The 19,488-nt window shown below is 59.1% G+C and overlaps 1 protein-coding gene across 9 annotated transcripts in view; it reads left to right on the forward strand.

Moving 5' to 3' along the window:
• Positions 1–19,488, forward strand: part of SLC6A9 (solute carrier family 6 member 9) — a 32,334-nt gene that overhangs the window by 9,104 nt on the left and 3,742 nt on the right. For 4 of the 9 annotated variants that reach the window (XM_072772536.1, XM_072772539.1, XM_072772538.1 and 1 more), the window contains exons 3-12: positions 8,974–9,130; positions 9,720–9,851; positions 10,218–10,488; positions 17,208–17,340; positions 17,548–17,682; positions 17,768–17,871; positions 18,209–18,446; positions 18,682–18,816; positions 18,909–19,008; positions 19,100–19,200. In XM_072772536.1, coding sequence (XP_072628637.1) covers positions 8,974–9,130; positions 9,720–9,851; positions 10,218–10,488; positions 17,208–17,340; positions 17,548–17,682; positions 17,768–17,871; positions 18,209–18,446; positions 18,682–18,816; positions 18,909–19,008; positions 19,100–19,200 — 1,506 coding nt within the window. Of the gene's footprint in view, positions 1–2,644; positions 2,828–8,703; positions 8,726–8,973; positions 9,131–9,719; positions 9,852–10,217; positions 10,489–17,207; positions 17,341–17,547; positions 17,683–17,767; positions 17,872–18,208; positions 18,447–18,681; positions 18,817–18,908; positions 19,009–19,099; positions 19,201–19,488 lie in introns of those variants that run through there. The other 5 variants (XM_072772535.1, XM_072772543.1, XM_072772540.1 and 2 more) reach the window with 5 other exon arrangements.

Genomic DNA, 19,488 nt, shown 5'->3' on the forward strand with positions numbered 1-19,488 from the left:
GTATGGGCTTGGCCATACTGGGAGCTCACCAAGCACAGGGTTTGGCACACACTGGGCGCTTCGCAGGTGAAGAGCCTGTCGACTATCAGGCACTCACCTAGCACAAGCCCCAGCACATGAGAAGTGCTCAACTAGTGCAGACTTGCACACGTTGGGCACTCCCTTAGTGTAGAGCCTGTCACACATCGGGCACTGGTCTATCACAGGGCCAGGCAAACAGCGGGTGCTCACCCAGCTCCAGGCTGGGGATTCACTGGGTCTTCACCTGGCACAGAATTTGGCACATGTCAGCTGCTCATCTAGTGCAGGACCTAGCACACCGCAGGGGCTCACTAGCATTGGGCTGATACAAAGTGGGTGCCGTCTTAACACGAGCCCAGCACACTCAGACTTTACGCACAGTGGGCACTCTGCTAACTCAGGTCCCCGCACCCTGCGGGAGCTTTCCAAACCCCAGTCCTGGTAGTACAGTGGGTGCTTTCCTAGCACGGAATCTGGCACACAGCAGATTCTCTCCTAGCTCAGGGACCAGCACACAGTGGGCACTCTCGCTGTATAAGGCCTAGCACAGAAGAGGGGCTCCCTCAGCTGGGACAGCCTGAGCAATGACCTAGGTGACCAGCCAGGTGATTGGAGATGCACTACTACACCCTCCCAGTGAAAGGGACAATATCTAGATCCAGAGAAGGCCCAGCATTCTCAGACCTCCTCTCTGGACCTGAGACTGTGCCCTCCCTTCCCCTTTGGTCCCCATCCCCTCCTCACCTTCCCTGGAGCGCACCTGCTCAGTTCTGTGCCCTCACCTCCCTTCACTCAGCTTCCCTGCAGGCCCCACCCGCCTTGGTCCTAGCTCAGCAGGACCTCCCCCTCTGGAGCCACAGGGCACAACAAAGCAACTAGATTCCTTGCCCCTCTGGAGGCATGCTCACTCTTATTAAGAAAAGTCAGAGGCGGGGGCTCGGGGAGTTGGCCTCCCAGAGTGGGGCTAGAGCAGCTGGATCCCACTAATGAGGCCTCATTACGGCCAGGGCCCAGCTGGGCTGCTGCCGCCTCCTGTCCCCATGGCCAGAGCCAGAGAAAGCCGTCCAGCCAGGGCTGCCTGTTCTGGGCACCCTGCCCAGGCCAGGGCAGTCAGAGCCCAGAGCCCACCCTGGGTGGAAGTGAGCATTTGGGCATCATGGGTGACTGGGCCTTCCTGAAGCCAGTGGCCCAGCCAGGGCCTTGGCCCACAGTCTGTGCTCGCAGGAAGTCAGCGGAGCGTGTCTGGGGACCTGGCTGCATGAGGCTGGCCCGGTGAGAGGCTGAGTCAGTGGGGTCTGAGACCATTCCTAGGAGACTTGCTTGGGCCAAGGCTGATCTCCGTCTACCTCCCAAAATGAGGATGATAATGTATCTACGTCAAGGCATTTGGGGGGGAGGATTAAATGAATTAATATGCATAAAGTGTTTAGGACAGTGTCTGGCTCATAGTAAGCACTTAATATGTATTATTAATATGTATTACTATTACTGCTGATTCTCACTAAAGTCGATGACGGGTGATACCCTTATTTGAGAGACGAAGAAACTAAGACCAGACACGTTATGTGATTTGTCTAAAGCTTACATGGTGAGAAACTGGCAGTGCTGGGGTTTAAACCAGGCCTATCTGACTCTAGAGCCTGTGCCTTTTTTTTTTTTTTTAAGTCATCCTAAAAAAAAAAAAAAGCCATCCTGCCATGTTCCTTTTGAGGTCATCATACTTAACCAAACTCACAGAAAAGCAAGCTTTACATCAGAATTCATGCATGCTTCCCATTGGTGGATGCTTACTAAGACCCTACCACGTACCAGGGCCTCCACCAATCTATTAATTTCCGGAATATTCATGCCCACCTTCCTGACCGCTGGTCTGTGGTATCTCAGCACCTGCTGGAGACCCGACTGGTGAGCAGGGCCTCGGAGAAGTGGGACTGGATGGGTCTGAGCGCCATCTCGCCCCAGTTATGGTGACACCTGCTGGTCCGAACCCAGCCCTGGGCCATGCAGTACAGATCTCCAGGGGTCCTTATTCCATGGCTGCGCCTCTGCCATCTGTGGTGACTCCGTGGTGACTGCTCTCTTAGCTTGTGCCATCTTTCTTAGGCCAGGTGACAGTGCCATTCACCAGGCCAGGGCTTTCTTGCATGGTCAGCCACATTCTTCGGTGAGGACACTCCATCATCGTGGCTGGCTGAGGCTCTCCAGCTCTTGTGAGGGGGCCGGGGACAGTTCCAGGGCCCACCGTCCCCCTGCCCGCACCTCTCTGAGCAGTCGAGGATGCTTTGGTGTTGCCCTGTGGACTCTGCCCCCACCCTCTTCCTGTCCTGTCTCATGTCTGGTGCCCAATGGCACCCAACCACCCTACCAGGAGCCCACCAAGTGCGAGGCCCGTGAGCTCAGAAGCATCTGGGCCCCGAGGCCGCTCACTCTCTTCCGCGCTCGCTCTGCCTCACTCTGTGGTTGTGAGTCTGTGTGTGTGTGTGTGTGTGTTCTGTTCCAGTAACTTGCTGGGAACAAGGGAAAAACACAACAAACCCCACGCCTCACTGTAGCTTGGAGCACCCGCGCTGGGCTGCATGGGGCCGGGCCGGAGGGGGAGGGCCGGGGAGGGGTAGGCAGAGCTTCGGGAGGAGACGAGGTGAAAGTAATTGTCGCTGGCCGCCACTGGGAGAGGCAGGGGATGCGTCAGTGTCGCCGGGAGCTGGCAGAGGTGTGAATGAGCAGCGGGGACACGCGCTCCGCTCTGGGTGCTCATCCTGGGATGGCCTCGGCTCGTGGACCTGTGGCCCCCTCCTCCCCAGAGCAGGTCAGTCACCTTCCAGAACGTTGAGCCCCCTCCCTGGAGCCAGGCGGTCCCGGAGGCTGGGCTGGGGGGTGGGGAGAGGGGCTGAGTGGTCTGTGCCAGGGAGGGGCAGGGCCGGCCAGCCAGGGAGACGGACACCAGCAGAAGTGACCCAGAAAGTCGCAACTGTGCGAAGGAGCGCAGGAAGAGTTAGCTGTGTGGTGGGGGCCTGGGGGAAGAGAGTGGGGGGGGTGAGGGCTCCCCCAGCCCAAGGACCTGCTGAGAATCTGCTCTGTGTATCAAAGCTGCATTGTCCCAGCTCCCGGGGAGACGGGCCAGAGGTGCCCAGGAATTGTACTAATCAATACAGCCCCATTGTCCGTGCCACGGCAGTTACTCCTATGGGGAGAGTGAGTGAGGGGGCAGGGGGACGTGGTACATGGACTGGGCAGGCACGGTGGGGGAACAGGATGGGATGGGGGTCTCAGCTGGGAGGACAGAGACCCCAGACGACGTTCAGCAGTGTCCGCGGCAAGTGCTCAGACGGGGTGGGCACCAGTGGGGCCTCTTCCCTAGAAGCTGGGGATATGGAAGGATGTCGGGGACCACGGGGCTGAGGGCAGCAAGCAAGGGTGAGGGGACAGGGGAAGCCATCCTCCCCACTCTGTAGAGCATCCCGATTTGACCTTCCGAAGGCAGGAGAAGGAATGTCCTCTGGGGAGACATGGGTTGGGTCTGGGAGAAGCATTATGCAGGGCTGCCCTCAAACCTCAGAACTGCCAGGGTCACAAACCGAAGCCACTTCCCCGAGTGCCAGCCCCACTGCCAACTGACTGGGGTAGAGGCTGCCCACAGCTGCTGCAGAGTGAGGCAGGGCTGCCGGGCTTCTCCAGGGCAGAGGCAGGGCCCACCCGGCGCTCCCCATCACTGCTCCCCAGGGCCTGGAGCAGAGCCTGGCACGCCTGGGGGTGCCTCCTCGGTCTCCTCTCCATGGTGTTGGCAGGTCTCTCTGCACCAACTAGGGCTCTGGATGAAACAGCACAGGGCACGCCCTTGCCTCTCGCACCTGCTACGTGAAGGTTTGGACTCCTAACAGGTGCCCAGAGCCTGCTCTGAAGTTTTCCTTGAGGCAAGAGGCGCTAAGAGCCCCTGGGTACTGCTCGGGCCTAGGGCGGACTTTCCCATGGTCTCGCTCCTCCACCTCTGGCTCCTGACTCTTTCCCATATCTGGATAAGCAAGGCCAGATGAAGGACGGAGGGCTCAGGGGGCTACCTAAGGGCCAGCCTGGCTCCCGGGGAGACAACTCGGGGGAGCAAGAATGTAGGGGTGCGAGGAGGTCGTGAGGTCTTTTGAGGCAGCCACAATTTACTGTAATGGCTCTTCTGCCTCAATTCCCCGATGGGGCTCAGAGAAAGTTGCCAGTGATCTGGATTTGGCTCAAGGTCAGTCTGGGGTGTGGGGTCTTGTCTGTCCTCCTCCATAAAGTTTGTCTTGGCTGGGACTTCATCCCATGAGCAAACCCTGGGGTTGCAGAGTCCTGAACAAGAGGCCTGCTGGATCCCAGTGGGGCCTGCCCCCTAGCCGGGGCAGCCCCAGGATTCTTCATCGTCCACCGAGAGCAGGAGGAGGGAGCTCACAATTCACGAAAATATCCAGTGGCCACTGGTCTTGGGAGGGCGGGAGTCAGGAACCAGAGGAGAGCCGGAGCCGGAGCCGCCGGAGCCGGAGCCGGGGCTAGAAATCCGGGCTCTCTCTGAGTCTGGGCACAGGAAAGGAGGGGGTGCCTCCTGCGGTGCTGGTTACCTGGGGAGGGGGCTTTGCAGCTTTGTTTCCTCTGTACTCTTCAGCGCAGGCTCCCGTTTTTTGGTGATAAGCTTATAATGCTTTTATAATTAGAGGAAAAACAATAACTTTTTTTTTAACGATAACATTTTTAAAAGGCATTTGGAAAGTTAGTGGGAACTAATGGAGGCCACAGGAAAGAGTCGGAAGTAGGAAAATCCCAGGCAAGCAGAACCACAGATCAAATCAGTAGGCCTGCTGAGGTTGTCCAGCCTGTGACTGATTTCACAGTCAAGGACACGGCGTTGCAGGGAGTGGAAATGACTTGCCCGGAGTCGCTGGGGGCGCGGGCTCTAGAATGCAGGGGTTCTCATGCCCAGCGCAGGATCCCGCCCGGCCAAGCTCAAGGTGTGCTTGGGGGGGATCTGGGTTCTGGCCTCGTTGCTGAACACCCCTCATCCCCCCACCCCAGGAGCTTATCCAGAGCAGGGAATAAGCAAGCCCAGTTCAGGGCGACGTAAAGGACTCCTGAGATTGCTCCCTAGGGCTCACCCGGCTAGGCGGGCGGGGTGGGAGGTCACCAGTGCTTGTGTGGGCCTGGCCTCCTGCCCCAAAGACTTCTCCTGAGGGGAAGGAGCATCTGTGCCTTGCTGGTCTTGTGGGAGGGGCTTATGCATGTGTGTGTGTGGGGGGGGGCTGCCCCCCTCAACCAAGGAAAGAAAACCCCAGAGCCTGCATTCTAGCCCCTTGGGGAGTGCAGGCACAGGGCAGGGCCGTCCCTGTCCTGGAGAGCACCCGCCCGTGGCTGTGGAGTCACAGGTGAGGGTGGGCGCTCTCCGGGGAGCCCGGGGAGGAGGCACCAGGCCACCGTGGTTTTATTCGTCACCGAGGTGTGAGCAGGGGAGGAAGGGAGAGCAGCGAGGGGCAGAGTGGAGGAGGATGGGTGACGGGCAGGAGAGGCCTGGAGCCCGGCCAGTCGGCAGGGCAGAGCTGGGTGAGCCAGACGGGCCGCCAGTCTGGGGGAAGCTGCGAGCACAAAGGGGTTCTTTCGTGGGCACCTGAGAGCCGACGTCCACACAGGGACAGATCTTATGGGTGACACGTGTGTCTACCCAGCAGATCAAGAAAATGAGAGGCTTAGGCTGGGGAAGAGGATGCAAGGAAAACATCTCAGGCAGGACGGCGGGAAAGGGCTCGCCAGCTGTGGGTCTGGCTGCCCAGGAAGGCGGCGCAGGAAGTGCCCGGCGGAGGGCAGAGAGGGGCACTGGAGCCCCCAGACGCCCTGCAGAGCATTTGGGGCTCCTTTCCGCTTGAGTACCTGGAGCAAGGTGGGGTCACTCTGTCCTCTGCAGGGGGCCCGGCCCTTCCCTTCCAAGTGCTGGGACTGAAGTCGGAGCCCAGCCGTGGCTCCCAGGTCACCCAGCCGCCGCTGTGGGAGTCGGCCCCCCAGTGCTGAGATGCAGGCTGGGGAGCCAGAGCCAGTGCTGCTTCCGCTGGGCGCTTCTCCCGCTGGCTGAGTGTCCAGCTCACCCTGCACCCTTCCCCGAGAGCCCCGTCGCCACCTCTCCGTCCGCAGGCCTCTGTCCCAGGGCTCCCACTTCCCTGAGTTGTGGGGTGTGGCCCAGTGGCCCAAGCGGTCAGCGCAAGCCCAGCGGTGTGCCACTCAGTAACTGGGCCCCTGAGGACTCAAGTGGCCGCCTGCGGTGTGGGGCTGGGGGAGTCCCCACCCTCAGTGCCCCCCTCGATGCCAGGGAAGGAGCAGACCTCAGAAATCCGACTCTGGTGCTGCTCCACTTGGTTGGGGGCCCAGGGCCAGGACAGAAGCCCCAGATTTCAAGCCTTGGGGACTTCGGTCCCTGCAAGGAGCCTTGCCTTTGCCCTGCCCAGGAAACCATCCTGGATGGTTGGGTGTCTCTTTGACAGCTGGAAGCACTGCTTCGTGACCCCACCCATGTTCTCTGCAGCTGTCACAGTCTCCCATTGTGCCCCTAAGTAAACAAGCCTTGGACAGAATAAAACTATTATTGTAAGGTCAACATATAGGAGCCCTATTTGGCCGGGATTTGTTTGGGAATGCAGAGACTGCCCCAAGCAGGCCTCACACCCTCTGAAAAAATGCCCCCTTGGACCGTGTAGAATTGCTAGGTTTGTCCCAGAGAAGGTGGTGACAACCTGCAGCAAGATTCTGTATGGGCCTGTCCCAGGGGGCACCCGGGGCTGTGAGCCACCCTCTCCCAGGGCCAGACTGGGCCTCAAGCCCCTTGGTCAGGGAAGCCTTCCTGACCTCACCCTGCGTGCCCCTGCCCCTCCACCTGGCCTCCCTCCGTATTCTTATGACTCGAGAACCTCTGCTTTGTGGTCACTTTGCAGCTGTGATATAAAAATCCTGTATTTATTTCATCGGTGGCCTGCTGCTCCCCTAGATTTTGAGCTGCGGGTGCGCAGGGGTGTCTGTTTAGTTCACTGCTGGATTTCCAACGCCTGAGGCAGGGCCGGGCGCGCAGCAGGTGTTCCTAAATCCCCATGCTTGCATGAATGAACGTATGCAGCCTCTTTCAGCCTGTCAGTTTGCTCTGGGAGCTCCTTGATGCGGACCAGACCACTGGACACTGCTCTTGGGCCTGCGCCCCGAAACCTCCCCAGAGGGCGTGACGGTCGGTGTCTCCTCTGGGCGATGCCTGACTGGGTGTGCAGGATGGTTGCTTCACAAGGGTGGCTGTGCGTAGTGCCACGGCACATGGCTAGAGCCTCCACTGGGCCCTGGTGCCTCCTGTGTCTGCATTCCCAAATGGGCCTTTCTGGAAGGGTCTCAATGAAGCCATTCCTCTCCTCTGCATTTGTTGGGTCAGTGTCAGGATCCGACAACATTTCGAAGCACCAGACCTCTTTGTTCATTGGCCAGTGTGACTGCTGTCCTTGAGTATGTCTCTTTCAAGCTAAGGGTCGGTGTCACTTCAGCAACGTCCCTCAGAAACCATGCTGCTCCGTCCCTCATCCTGGTGTCCTCCAGGGACCCCTGTCCGTTTCTCTCAAGGGAAGAACCATCTCTAAGAGGCTGTCCCTGTCACTCCAGGACTCTGTGCTTCTCTCTTGGTGATTCTCAGGGTCCCCATGTGTCTGAGTGAGGACCCCCCACCCCCACCCCTCAGGCTCTCGCTCAGGGTGGCTTGAGGGCCATGGCATGGGAAAGGGGCACAGTTACACTTATTTTTTTTTTAAGATTTTATTTATTTATTCATGAGAGACACAGGGAGAGAGGCAGAGACATAGATAGGGGGAGAAGCAGGCTCTCTGAGGGAAGCCCGATGTGGGACTCGATCTCAGGACCCCGGGATCACGACCTGAGCCAAAGGCAGATGCTCAGCTGCTGAGCCACCCAGGTGTCCCCAGTTACACTTATAAAGGGACTTGCCGAGCCAGTTCCAACTGTGGGATTGGGGTTCAAACGGGGCTGTCCTCAGTGGGGCCTCAGGCCACCCGGCCCAACCCCACAGCTCCCCCAGCCAGGCCTGGCTTCCTTCCCTTGGGGCAGATCCCCTCCTGGCTGGCCCCCTCCTCCGCAGCCCCCCCCTCCCAGCTCAGAGACCTTTCTCCGAGCGCCTCCCTCTGTTTCCCCTAGCAGAGTCTGTCCCTCAAGTCTGGCGTGGTGCCTACAACTCTAGTCTCCTCCCCCACTCATGGCCAGCACCACCCTGTCCAGGTCAGCTCCAGGACCCGGGACCCCCAGCTATGGGCAATGTAGAGGCTCCCCCGGGCCCTCCCATCCTGAGTCCCAGGACCCCTCCCCGAGGCTGGCCCAGCTCGGTCGCTCCCCCGACACCTCCAGCCCTGGCCGTCCTGTGCCCCCCAGGAACGGGCCTTGGGCGGAGGAGGGGTCGGGCATGCCCTGCCCCCCGCACTGCCTGCCCGTGTGCAGCGTGCTCAGCCTGGTGATGCGGTAGCGGCGGGTGGGGGGGGCCGTCTGGACACAGGCCCCTTTGTGCCCAGCCCGACTTGGCTGCTTGGTATGAGGCTCAGCTGCTCCCAGATCCTCATCCAGAGGGGAGAGGGGAGGCTTTGGATGGGCTGGGGCTGGGGGGCTCTGGGCCGGAGCTCCCCCTGGGCGTCCCACCTCTCAGATGTTGGCAGCAGCTCCTCAGGTGGGCTGGTACCCCTGGCCCAGGGCGGGGGACCCGGTGACAGAAGCCCTGCTTGGCGCCCTCTGGCCGCCACTCCTCCCTTCTCCCCTTCTCTGCCAGGGCGGCCAGTGCTCCTGCCAGCAGAGGGGAAGCCCGGGTGGGGGTGGGGGCTTGCAGGGTCCATGGTGGCCCTGCTGGGCGAGGCCCAGAGGGCCAGGCACGGGAGCACAACTGCCTTTCTGATGGTAGCTTCTCTCCTGTCCCCACAGAATGGTGCTGTGCCCAGCGAGGCCACCAAGAGGGACCAGAACCTCAAACGGGGCAACTGGGGCAACCAGATCGAGTTTGTACTGACGAGCGTGGGCTATGCCGTGGGCCTGGGCAATGTTTGGCGCTTCCCATACCTCTGCTATCGCAACGGGGGAGGTACCCAGCGGGCACAGGGCAGGGACCACCCACTTGGATAAAGCCTACCCACCAAGGCCCGGGCTACTCCCTCCCTGGCACGGTCCCCACCCCAGACAGGCTGGCCTCTGGCTCTCAGCTCCCCCGCCCCAGTCCCTGGCTTAGGTACCCTTTACCTAAGGCTCAGCTCACCCCTCGACCCTGGCTGTCTGCTGTCTGGGCTCGACCCTGCTAGCCTGCTCCCGTGGGGTTGAGAGAGGGAGAGAAAGGCACTCCAGCCTCCCGAGGTTGTTCCCTGTCTGATACCCCCTGTGTGTCGACAGCCCCCTAAATGGTTCAGGGAATTTGAGGATCCCAGCGACTTCTGTTTGTGAATTTGCTGGGTTAAGCCATCAAATCCCGCCCTAACATGGTGGGTCTGGGACCTGGGTTCTGCTCGGGGAGCGTCTGTCAAATTCAGAGACACACTGTGGGTAGGATACCTCAGACCCAGGCTCCTGCTCAGTGCGTGGTCTCAGCCGATCGCAAAGGTTTTGCTGTTGGGTTCTCAGCAGGAAGAGGGGGGGACCCCCCAGGCCTGCCCTGAGCCAGCCCTTTTCCTGCCTGCCAGGCGCCTTCATGTTTCCCTACTTCATCATGCTGATATTCTGTGGGATCCCTCTCTTCTTCATGGAGCTCTCCTTTGGCCAGTTTGCAAGTCAAGGCTGCCTGGGGGTCTGGAGGATCAGCCCCATGTTCAAAGGTGAGGCCTGGATGGGGTACACGCCTCCCTACACACACAGCACGCACGTGCTCGGGCCTCTGGGGGCCTACTCACCCATCTGTACAAACACTGCCAACCCCCGCGGAGCCCTAGTGCTCCCCTCAAGCCCTCCATCAATGGCCAAGGCCACGGATGCATGCTGAGCCCCCTATTTACTTGGCCTCCACCCTCCTCACCTACCATGTGTATATACAAAGGCCCTGGGCCCTCCAGCTCACCCCTGCTAAGGCCTTGACCTGTCCTCTCTACGGGCCTCCCTAAAAGCCTGCCCCGTGAGCCCTTCACAGTTAACCCTGTCTTCTCCAGCTAGAGGTCTGAGGCCACTCCCCCGCCCTCCCCCCCCAGGTGTGGGCTACGGCATGATGGTGGTGTCCACGTACATCGGCATCTACTACAACGTGGTCATCTGCATCGCCTTCTACTACTTCTTCTCGTCCATGACGCACGTGCTGCCCTGGGCCTACTGCAATAACCCCTGGAACACGCCCGACTGCGCTGGGGTGCTGGATGCCTCCAACCTCACCAACGGCTCCCGGCCTGCCGCCCTGCCCGGCAACCTTTCCCACCTGCTCAACCACTCCCTCCAGAGGACCAGCCCCAGTGAGGAGTACTGGAGGTGAGGCCCCACCGCCCGGGCTGGGGGGACACCGGGTGCCAAGCCGCAGCTCTCCCCCTAGCCATCAGGCAAGTCTCTGCCGCCCAGGTGGGGTGCCGGGAACCGAGCAGGGCAGAGGAGTGCAAAGGTGCACAGGGAGTTAGCAGAGGAGCTCAGAAGAGGCTGACACTGTGGGGCCGTGGAGGGCAGGACGCTGAGTGAGGGACCTTGCAAGGGGTGGCGAGGGAGCTCCCCTCCAGCAGTCAGGCAAGTCAGCAGAGCAGAGCCGGGGTGGGGGTGGGGGTGGGGGGTGGGGAGCGGGGTGGCCTCCTGGTGAGATCAGCGGGAGCGGAGGCCTTAGGTCCCAGAGGAGCAGAGCCGGTCCTGACACAGGGCAAGCTGTTCTGATGAGACTCTCCGGTGTGTGGGAAGCTCATGGAAGCTCACGGCGGGAGGGGGCCTAGGAGGGGCCCCCGGCCTTCAAGGAGAAGGCACATGAATTGAGCTTCGACTTAGCAGTAGAGCAGAGGGAACCGTAGACGCCTCCTGAGCCCAGGGCCATCATCATCAAGCCTGGCCCTACTGTGCTCTGTGGTGACAGACACTAGAGTCTCAGGGCTGGCTGCCCACAAGCTGCCGCTGGAGGTGTTCTGGAACACCTTGTCCCAACGGGCCGGGCGTGAGGGCAGAGTGGGGCTTCCCAAAGAAAACTCCTCATGTCCTGTTGGGCAACCTGTGGGAAGAGAGTGTTGGGGGCCCGAGGGTAGGCCGCATGGATGCATTCCGTATCCACATGGTCTGCTCTGCGAGGCCCCGTGTGCCCATGGGGTCTGGAGAGCCTGGAGCCCCCTAGCCTGAGGAGTTCACAGTCCTGAGGGGGGGCCATATTAGGGCAGGTGCCCAGGTGCCCGGATGCTCAGGTGTGTGGTAGGGACACAAAGAGGAGGTGGCCACTTCTGAGCGGACGGGGCCAAGAGGAGGTGGCCCAGAGGGCTGCCCTAGGAGGGAGGAGGGAGGCATAGCAGGGCTGGGAGAGACACCTGGGCAGGTGAGCCAAGGCTGGGAGGTGGCAAAGTGGAGACGAGTGGGACAGGAGCCACGCCAGACCGAGGTTCGACGTTTCACCACCACGTGGTAGAGAGCTGGGGGTGAGATGGCCAAGGCCCCGGGGAGTCTGGAGTCCTAGCGGGTCAGTAGCCTCCAAGCCCGGTGCCAGTGCTCCGACCCCACAGGGCCCAGTGTCCCTGTGCCAGCCTCTGGGCTGTGCCACAACCATCCAAAGACAGCTGAGATGTGGTCACTACCCACAGGGCTGGTGGTGTAGACAACAGCGCTGCTGCCTCCCAGTGAGGGGCAGGCACAGTGACCTCCAGGCCGACTCAGTTACTCAGTCGCTGGACAGATCATTTCTTGAGCACCTAGTGGGTACCAGACCCTGCACTCAGAGGGGAGACAGAGTGAGGAGTGAGACTCACGGATCCTGCCCTCGTGGAGGTCCCGTCTACTGAGAAGACTAAGCGAATTCCTGCCCAGTTAGGTATTCAACTACGTCTCAGGCATGGTGTGGGCAGGGCAACGTGATCTACACCAGGGACGGGGGTGAACCTGGGGGCAGCTCTAGAAGCTCCCACCCCAGGGGCTGTGGGTCAGGGAGTCCCAGCTGGCTAGGACCAGTCAGGGCAAAGTTCCGCAGATTTTACCCAGTGTGATCAGAGGGGAATAGCCCTCAAAGAGAACTGGTCATGGGTTGGGGGGCCCACTGGGGGACCCACTGAACTCTCCTCCACCCGCCTAACTAGGGGCAGTCCCAAGGGACTCCTTCCCTGTAGGATGGCTCCCTGCTGCCCCCTCCTGGAAAACCTGGGGAAATGACCCTTGAGAGGCCTGCCCAGGTTGGCTTTGGGCAAAGGAAGTGAGGAGAGCAAGCCTCCCCATCTCCAGGGCACCCACTGTGTGCCAGGCCTATTGCCTATTATCTCCTATAATAATATCCCTATTTTTCAGATTCAGGGACTGATGTTCAGAGGTTAAGGAACTAGGCAGCTGTGCCGGGGCAGGATATGTGCATCCACTGTGCCTGGCCTGGGTACGAATTAGGCCGATGATGCTCTGCAGGTGCTCTTGGTCCACACTCTCCAAACCCCTTTGGAAAGCTGTGTGATCGCATTTGAGCCCCACAACAGCCTTGCTCACTAGCTCGTGCAGGCAGTATGAAAGAGTCCCCTTTTACAAACGAGGGAAGCAAGTCAGAAAAAAGATTGAGAGACTCCTCTAAAGCAAGAGAAGCACAGGAAACAGATTTCGGAGCCCCAGTCTGCCCCCTGCCCACCCTCTGGCCCACAGTCTCCTTTCTCCCAGCAGCCCTGCGGCCTTGTTTTATGGTCATCTGTGTGCTGGTCTGATTCTGGCCCAGAGGCCCTAAGTAATGACCGCGTCCTCACCTCCACAGTGGTGCACAGTGAGACTCGGGGCCCCCCAGCCTGCTCCCCGTGTCTTCACGGCGGCTCTGGAGTTGCACAGACCCTGCTCACACCATGGCTCTGTGGCTTATCAGCTGTCTGGCCGCGGGAGATCACCAAACCTAAGTCATAGCCGTTCATCCATTAAAGTGGGGGGGGGGGGGTGAAACAAGCCAGATGCTTGTTGTTATGAAGAGGACATGAGATCACACAGCATCGCCACTAAGAACAGTGATGGGAGCCCAGGAAGCACAGTGATGTAGCTGCTGCTGAGATGCAAAGAAACAGATCAGGCTGTTCTGTTCACGAGGAGTTGATCACTGGTTTGGGGCAATTAAAAAAATAATATGGAATAATCCCAGAGATGTTATGCCTCAAGAACCAACTTGCAAATATGTTGGGTTCTAAGAGTTCTTAGGTTAATTGACCTCAAAAAGCACGTAGTCCCAAAACAAAATGAAAAACTAAATACGGTGCCATAAAAAGAGGTGGAATTCAGGACTTGGTGACCAGGTTAGCATTCTAAACTTTTAACCACCCCCACCCCGGTTTTGTGATGCTGTGCCCTTGCAAATAATAGAAATGATTAAAAATAATCATAGAGGGGCACCTGGGTAGCTCAGTCAGTTAAAGGCCTGCCTTCGGCTTAGGTCACAAGCCCAGGGTCCTGGGTTCGAGCCCCACATCGGGCTCTCTGCTCAGCGAGGAGTCCACTTCTCCCTCTCCCTGCCATTCTACCTCCTTCTATGCACGCTCGCTCCTCTGTGTCCAAAAAATAAATAAAATCTTAAAAAAAAAAAACACCCATAAAAAACACTACCAGTTTAGGGACGCCTGGGTGGCTCAGCGATTGAGCACCTGCCTTCGGCCCAGGGAGTGACCCCAGGGTCCTGGGATCGAGTCCTGTGTCGGCCTCCCTGCAGGGAGCCTGCTTCTCCCTCTGCCTGTGTCTCTGCCTCCCTCTTTGTGTCTCTCATGAATGAATAAGTAAGTAAATAAATAAATATCTTTAAGCAAGCAAACAAAACTACTACCAGTTTAACATATATAATTAGACAAAGTTAAAAACAAATCTCTTGAACGAGAAATGGTCTCTACGTTGAATACTGTTGCTTGAAGTAAAGCAGCTCTGCGTAGCAGCAGTAGAGGGACGCTGTGGCTACTGTGGGGGCGGCACTGGCCAGGGGGTACCCGGGGTACCTGGTCGGCAGCCTGGAGTCCCCAGCACGGTGACCTGGTCTGCTTACCCCAATGGCCCCAAGCTGCTTTCTCTGTGTGCTCTGAAGGAAAAAAGATTGGAAGGTACCGTTGAAGGGGAGCAGGTGACCCTTCTGGGTGGTCCCAGGGCTCCTGAACTTCTGCTATCCCCTGGCCTTTGGCTCCCCCACTGACTAAGAGCCCAGAGGGGGTCTAACGCAGGGCCAGGCGCTGAGGCCTGTTCAACGAGGGTGTCAGTGCTGGGAGTTGGGCAGGAGAGGGGCGTGTTGGACGGTGCCCTCTGCGGGTCCCTGTGCAAAGGGCAGCCTCCAGGGAAGGTGGGAGGCGGAGAGGAGGCAGTCCCCAAGCCAGCACCAGATCCCAGGCCTGGCAACATTGTCCCATGACGCAACAGAGAAACATCGCATCACAAGGTGTTAAAAATATTGCCATGAGGTTTGAGAACTGACTTGCAAAAGATAGAGCAGCTGAGAATGATAGAGGACGGCCTGCGAGCTCTCCCGAGAGGGCCTAGCCGTAAGAGGGCACAGAAGGAAGCCTGTAGACACCTAACTCCATCTACACATTATACTAGGTTGGTGTTATTGTGCCCATTTTACAGATGAGGAAGCTGAGGCTCAAGAGCTAGTAGTCTCTTGTTCATCACTTCCAGCCTGGACAGCGGCAACAGCCAGGCTGGCCCCCAAGGTTCTCTCCTTTCCACCTCCGGATCCATTTACCACAATGTTCACTTACTCAATCACTCATTCATTCATTCATTCATTCATTTGTTCAAGAAATACCTATTGAGTACTGCTCTGTGCCAGGCACTTGGCTTGACATGGGGGCACTGGGTACTCCTGCCTTCCTAGAAAATGGACGGCAGGCAAAATAAATAGGTTAAAGGAAAAAGGAGACGTGTGCATATGCTGGGGAGGAAAATCTAGCAAAGAAGGGGGTAAGGAGTGCTGCGCTGCAGTTTTAAGCAGGGTCGCCGGAAAAGGCCCCTTTGCAAGGAGGGTACCTGGAACAAGTACCTGAGGGAGAGGGGGGAGGATGCCATGGCGACAAACCCAGCTGCCTCGTGTGTGGGGCCCAGTGTGAAATGTTCGAGTGTATTAAGAATTTCAAGATGTCACTGGCAGAGCGGCAAGCCCAGCGCAGGACCCTCCTAAGCCTGGGGCCCTGGGTGACTGCACACTTGCCCCTCCCCCACCTGTGTACATATGGATGTTTGGGGAAAGGGCACTCCCGATGGCTGGGTGTGATGAAGGACCTACCAGAGGCCCCTGCGCAGCTGGAGCAGTGGGCGGTGCAGAGGAAGGCCAGGAGAGCAGAGGGAGGCAGGTAGAGGGCCACGGGTCACTCACGGCCTTGCAGCCACAGTGAAGACTCAGACTTTGCGTGCTGAGAGCAGGAACCCCCTGCAAAGTTTTGAGCAAAGCAAGACCTTGAAAGTGCTCTTAGAAAAACCCATTTAGGGGCCCCTGGGTGGCTCAGTGGATGAAGCTCTGCCGTCAGCTCAGGTCATGATCCCAAGGTCCCAGGATCCGCTGTCCTGGGCTCCCTGCTCTGCGGGGAGCCTGCTTCTCCCTCTGCTCCTTATCCCGCTTGTTCGCTCTCTCTCTCAAATAAATAAATAAAATCTCTAAAAAAAAAAAGGAAAAGAAATGAAAGAAAGAAAAAGAAAGAAAGAAAGAAGGAAGGAAGAGAAAAGAAAGAAAAGGAAGAAAGAAAGAAAGAAAGAAAGAAAGAAAGAAAGAAAGAAAGAGAAAGAAGAAAGAAAGAAAGAAAGAAAGAAAGAAAGAAAGAAAGAAAGAGAAAGAAAGAAAGAAAAAAAACCCAAAAAAAACAAAAAAAAAGAAAGAAAGAAAGAAGAAAGAAAGAGAAAGGAAGAAAGAAAGAAAGAAAGAAAGAAAGAAAGAAAGAAAGAAAAAGAAAGAAGAAAGAAAGAAAGAGAAAGAAAGAAAGAAAAAGAAAGAAAGAAAGAGAAGGAAAAAGAAAGAAAGAAAGAAAGAAAGAAAGAAAGAAAGAAAGAAAGAAAGAAAAAAATAAAAAAAATAAAAAAATAAAAAAAGAGAAAGAAGAAAGAAAGAAAGAAAGGAAGGAAAGAAGGAAGGAAGGAGAAAGCCTTCAGAAGCTTCCCATTGCTCTTAGGATAAAATTCAAACTCAGCAGCCTTGCCTTCGTGGCTTCTCATAATCTGGCTTCTCCCCACCCTTCATCCTTCTCTCTTCCAGCCTTGCCGAGCCCCCCACCAGCCCGGGCTGGGCCGCGTTATTCCATGATGCCCTGGCCTGCTGCATGCTGTTGCCCCAGCCTGCCACCCGCTTCCCCTTCTGTTCACCCTCCTGCTCCCCTTTCCTCAAACCTGAGCTCAAGCCTCACCTCCTCTGGGAAGCCTTCCAGTGTGCCCCTCTGCCCGGGACTGAGATGCCCTTCCAGCGGTGCCCGCATGCCTGATTCAGGTCTCTGTGCCCAGCACCTGGCTCAGAACCTGCCACATAAGTATCCGGTTGATTGAAAAGGCCGCTGGGGCGGCAAAGGGGGCCAGATAGAGCTGCACACACGTAGGAGAGGAATTCAGGTTGGAGCCCAGGCCCACGTGCTCCGGAGCCTCCAGTCCTTCCTCGGCGCTCCGACACCTCCCTCGGTTCGTCGGAGATGGAGAAGACTAATGTGGGTGAAAAGTTCACAAAGGGCATCCTGGAGGAGGTGCCACGGGATAGGATGTGCCCGGTCTAGAGGAGAGGGCGTTACTAAGGGAGAGATGCACAAGCCGGGGCCCGCGTAGAGACAGGGAGACCTGCACAGCCACAGGCCGGAGGAGGCTGGCCCAGGCCCCGCGTGTCACCTCCAGGTGCCCTTGAGGTCCTGGAAGAGGCTGCAAGCAGTGGAGTCTCAGGGCAGCAGGCAGAGGGGTGTGCTGGGGCCAGCTGGGCCCGGGGCCTCACCAGGCACCCTTCTTACACATGCTGGGACCTCACGAGAAAGAAGGGACCTGCCAGGCCGCGCCCCGGGCCTTGGGAATCGGGTGCTGGGCGTCAGGGCCCGGCCCTTACTGACGAGCATCCCTCTCCCCAGGCTCTACGTGCTCAAGCTCTCAGACGACATTGGGAACTTTGGGGAGGTGCAGCTGCCCCTCCTCGGCTGCCTCGGTGTCTCTTGGGTGGTAGTCTTCCTCTGCCTCATCCGGGGGGTCAAGTCTTCAGGGAAAGTAAGTACCCCTCCCCCGGCAGGGTCTGCACCCTCCCCGGGAGATCTGGCCTCCCTGCGGGGCGTGGGAGTGGGAGCTGGGACAGGTGGCGATGAGGGGGCAGAGAGGGGAGGAGGGTCCGGAGGGCCCGTGGGGGTGTCGGGGAGGGGGCGCCAGGGCCCCCCCAGGGAGAGCTCGGAGGAGTCCGACGGAGCCGGTCTCGCACAGGTGGTGTACTTCACGGCCACCTTCCCCTACGTGGTGCTGACCATCCTGTTCGTCCGAGGTGTGACCCTGGATGGAGCCTTCACGGGCATCATGTACTACCTGACCCCGCAGTGGGACAAGATCCTGGAGGCCAAGGTGGGCCGTGGAGAGTGGCCTGGAGGGGTGGGGAGGGCCAAGGGGCGCTGCCTCTGACGCCCGCTGCGCGCCTCCTGCCCCGCAGGTGTGGGGCGATGCTGCCTCCCAGATATTTTACTCGCTGGGCTGCGCGTGGGGGGGCCTCATCACCATGGCTTCCTACAACAAGTTCCACAACAACTGCTACCGGTGAGCCTCTCCCTGCCAGCCCTCGGCTGCCCCTCTACCCTGCAGCTGCCCCCCGGCTTCCCCGGAGCCCCGGATCCAGCGTGGCCTCCGGGACCTCCCTCCAGGGCCCTGGGTTCCACTCGTAGCCTTGAGGTCCTGGGCGCCCTGGGTCTGGATCGGGTCACTGGAGAACAGAGAGAAGAGGGTGGGGAACAGTGATGCCCAGGGGTCTGAGGCTCAGCCCACTGAAAAAGGCCCTAGAAAAGAGGTGGGGGGTGAGGGGGAAGCTCTGTTCCTAGAACTTTCCATCTCAGGTCTTCTCTCTGCCTGCCTTGAACCCTGTTTTCCTCCCCCTCAGGGACAGCATTATCATCAGCATCACTAACTGTGCCACCAGCGTCTATGCGGGCTTTGTCATCTTCTCCATCCTGGGCTTCATGGCCAACCACCTGGGCGTGGACGTGTCCCGCGTGGCTGACCACGGCCCAGGCCTGGCCTTCGTGGCTTACCCCGAGGCCCTCACGTTGCTGCCCATCTCCCCACTCTGGTCTCTGCTCTTCTTCTTCATGCTCATCTTGCTGGGGCTGGGCACTCAGGTAGGGGTGCGGGGGCTGGGCACTCACGTAGGGGGTGCTGGGGCTGGGCACTCACGTAGGGGTGCTGGGGCTGGGCACTCACGTAGGGGTGCGGGTGTGGGCGCTCAGGTGGGGTGCAGGCGTGGGCCCTCAGGTAGGGGTGCGGGCGTGGGCCCTCAGGTAGGGGTGGGGGTGTGGGCGGCCTGCTGAGGGAGCAGGCGGGCAGGAGGCCGGGCTCTGACGGCCACTCCTGTAGTTCTGTCTCCTGGAGACACTGGTCACGGCCATTGTGGACGAAGTGGGAAATGAGTGGATCCTGCAGAAAAAGACCTACGTGACCCTGGGTGTGGCTGTGGCTGGCTTCCTGCTGGGCGTCCCCCTCACCAGCCAGGTAAGACCTGGAGGAGAGGCTGGGCGGGAGGGCCGGGGGTGGGGGAGCCTGGCCCCGGGGGTCCCCCCGACTCAGCTGCCCATGGCCCACAGGCAGGCATCTACTGGCTGCTCTTGATGGACAACTACGCGGCCAGCTTCTCCCTGGTCATCATCTCCTGCATCATGTGCGTGTCCATCATGTACATCTACGGTGAGTGCGCGTCCCCCACGTCCCCACGTCCCCATGTCCCCGCGTCCCCCGCCCCTGGTCCAGCGGCGCTCGCTGACCCCCCTCTCTCCAGGGCACCGCAACTACTTCCAGGACATCCAGATGATGCTGGGGTTCCCGCCGCCCCTCTTCTTCCAGATTTGCTGGCGCTTTGTCTCTCCAGCCATCATCTTTGTAAGTTCCCAGGCCGGCGCCCCCTGGCAGGCGTCCTCGTCTCCCCACGGGCGTCCGCACCCACGGCTCCTGCCGCGGGGAGTCAGAGCCGTTGCACAGACACAGGCGGGGCTCAGAGGCGGCTTAGAGCCCCATCCGGGAGCTGCCCGCCGGCTCCCCCAGAGGGACGCAGGGACAGTTAGCCAGATGGGCGTCAGCCTCCTGTCTCCAGTCCCTTAGCCCAGGTACTCGGGGCGCGGGGTACGCCACACGAATGCACGTTCCAGAAGCGGGTGGTACAAGTGCTAT

The sequence above is a fragment of the Canis lupus genome, chromosome 13 (assembly GCF_048164855.1).
Source record: "Canis lupus baileyi chromosome 13, mCanLup2.hap1, whole genome shotgun sequence".
Lineage (NCBI taxonomy): Eukaryota > Metazoa > Chordata > Mammalia > Carnivora > Canidae > Canis > Canis lupus.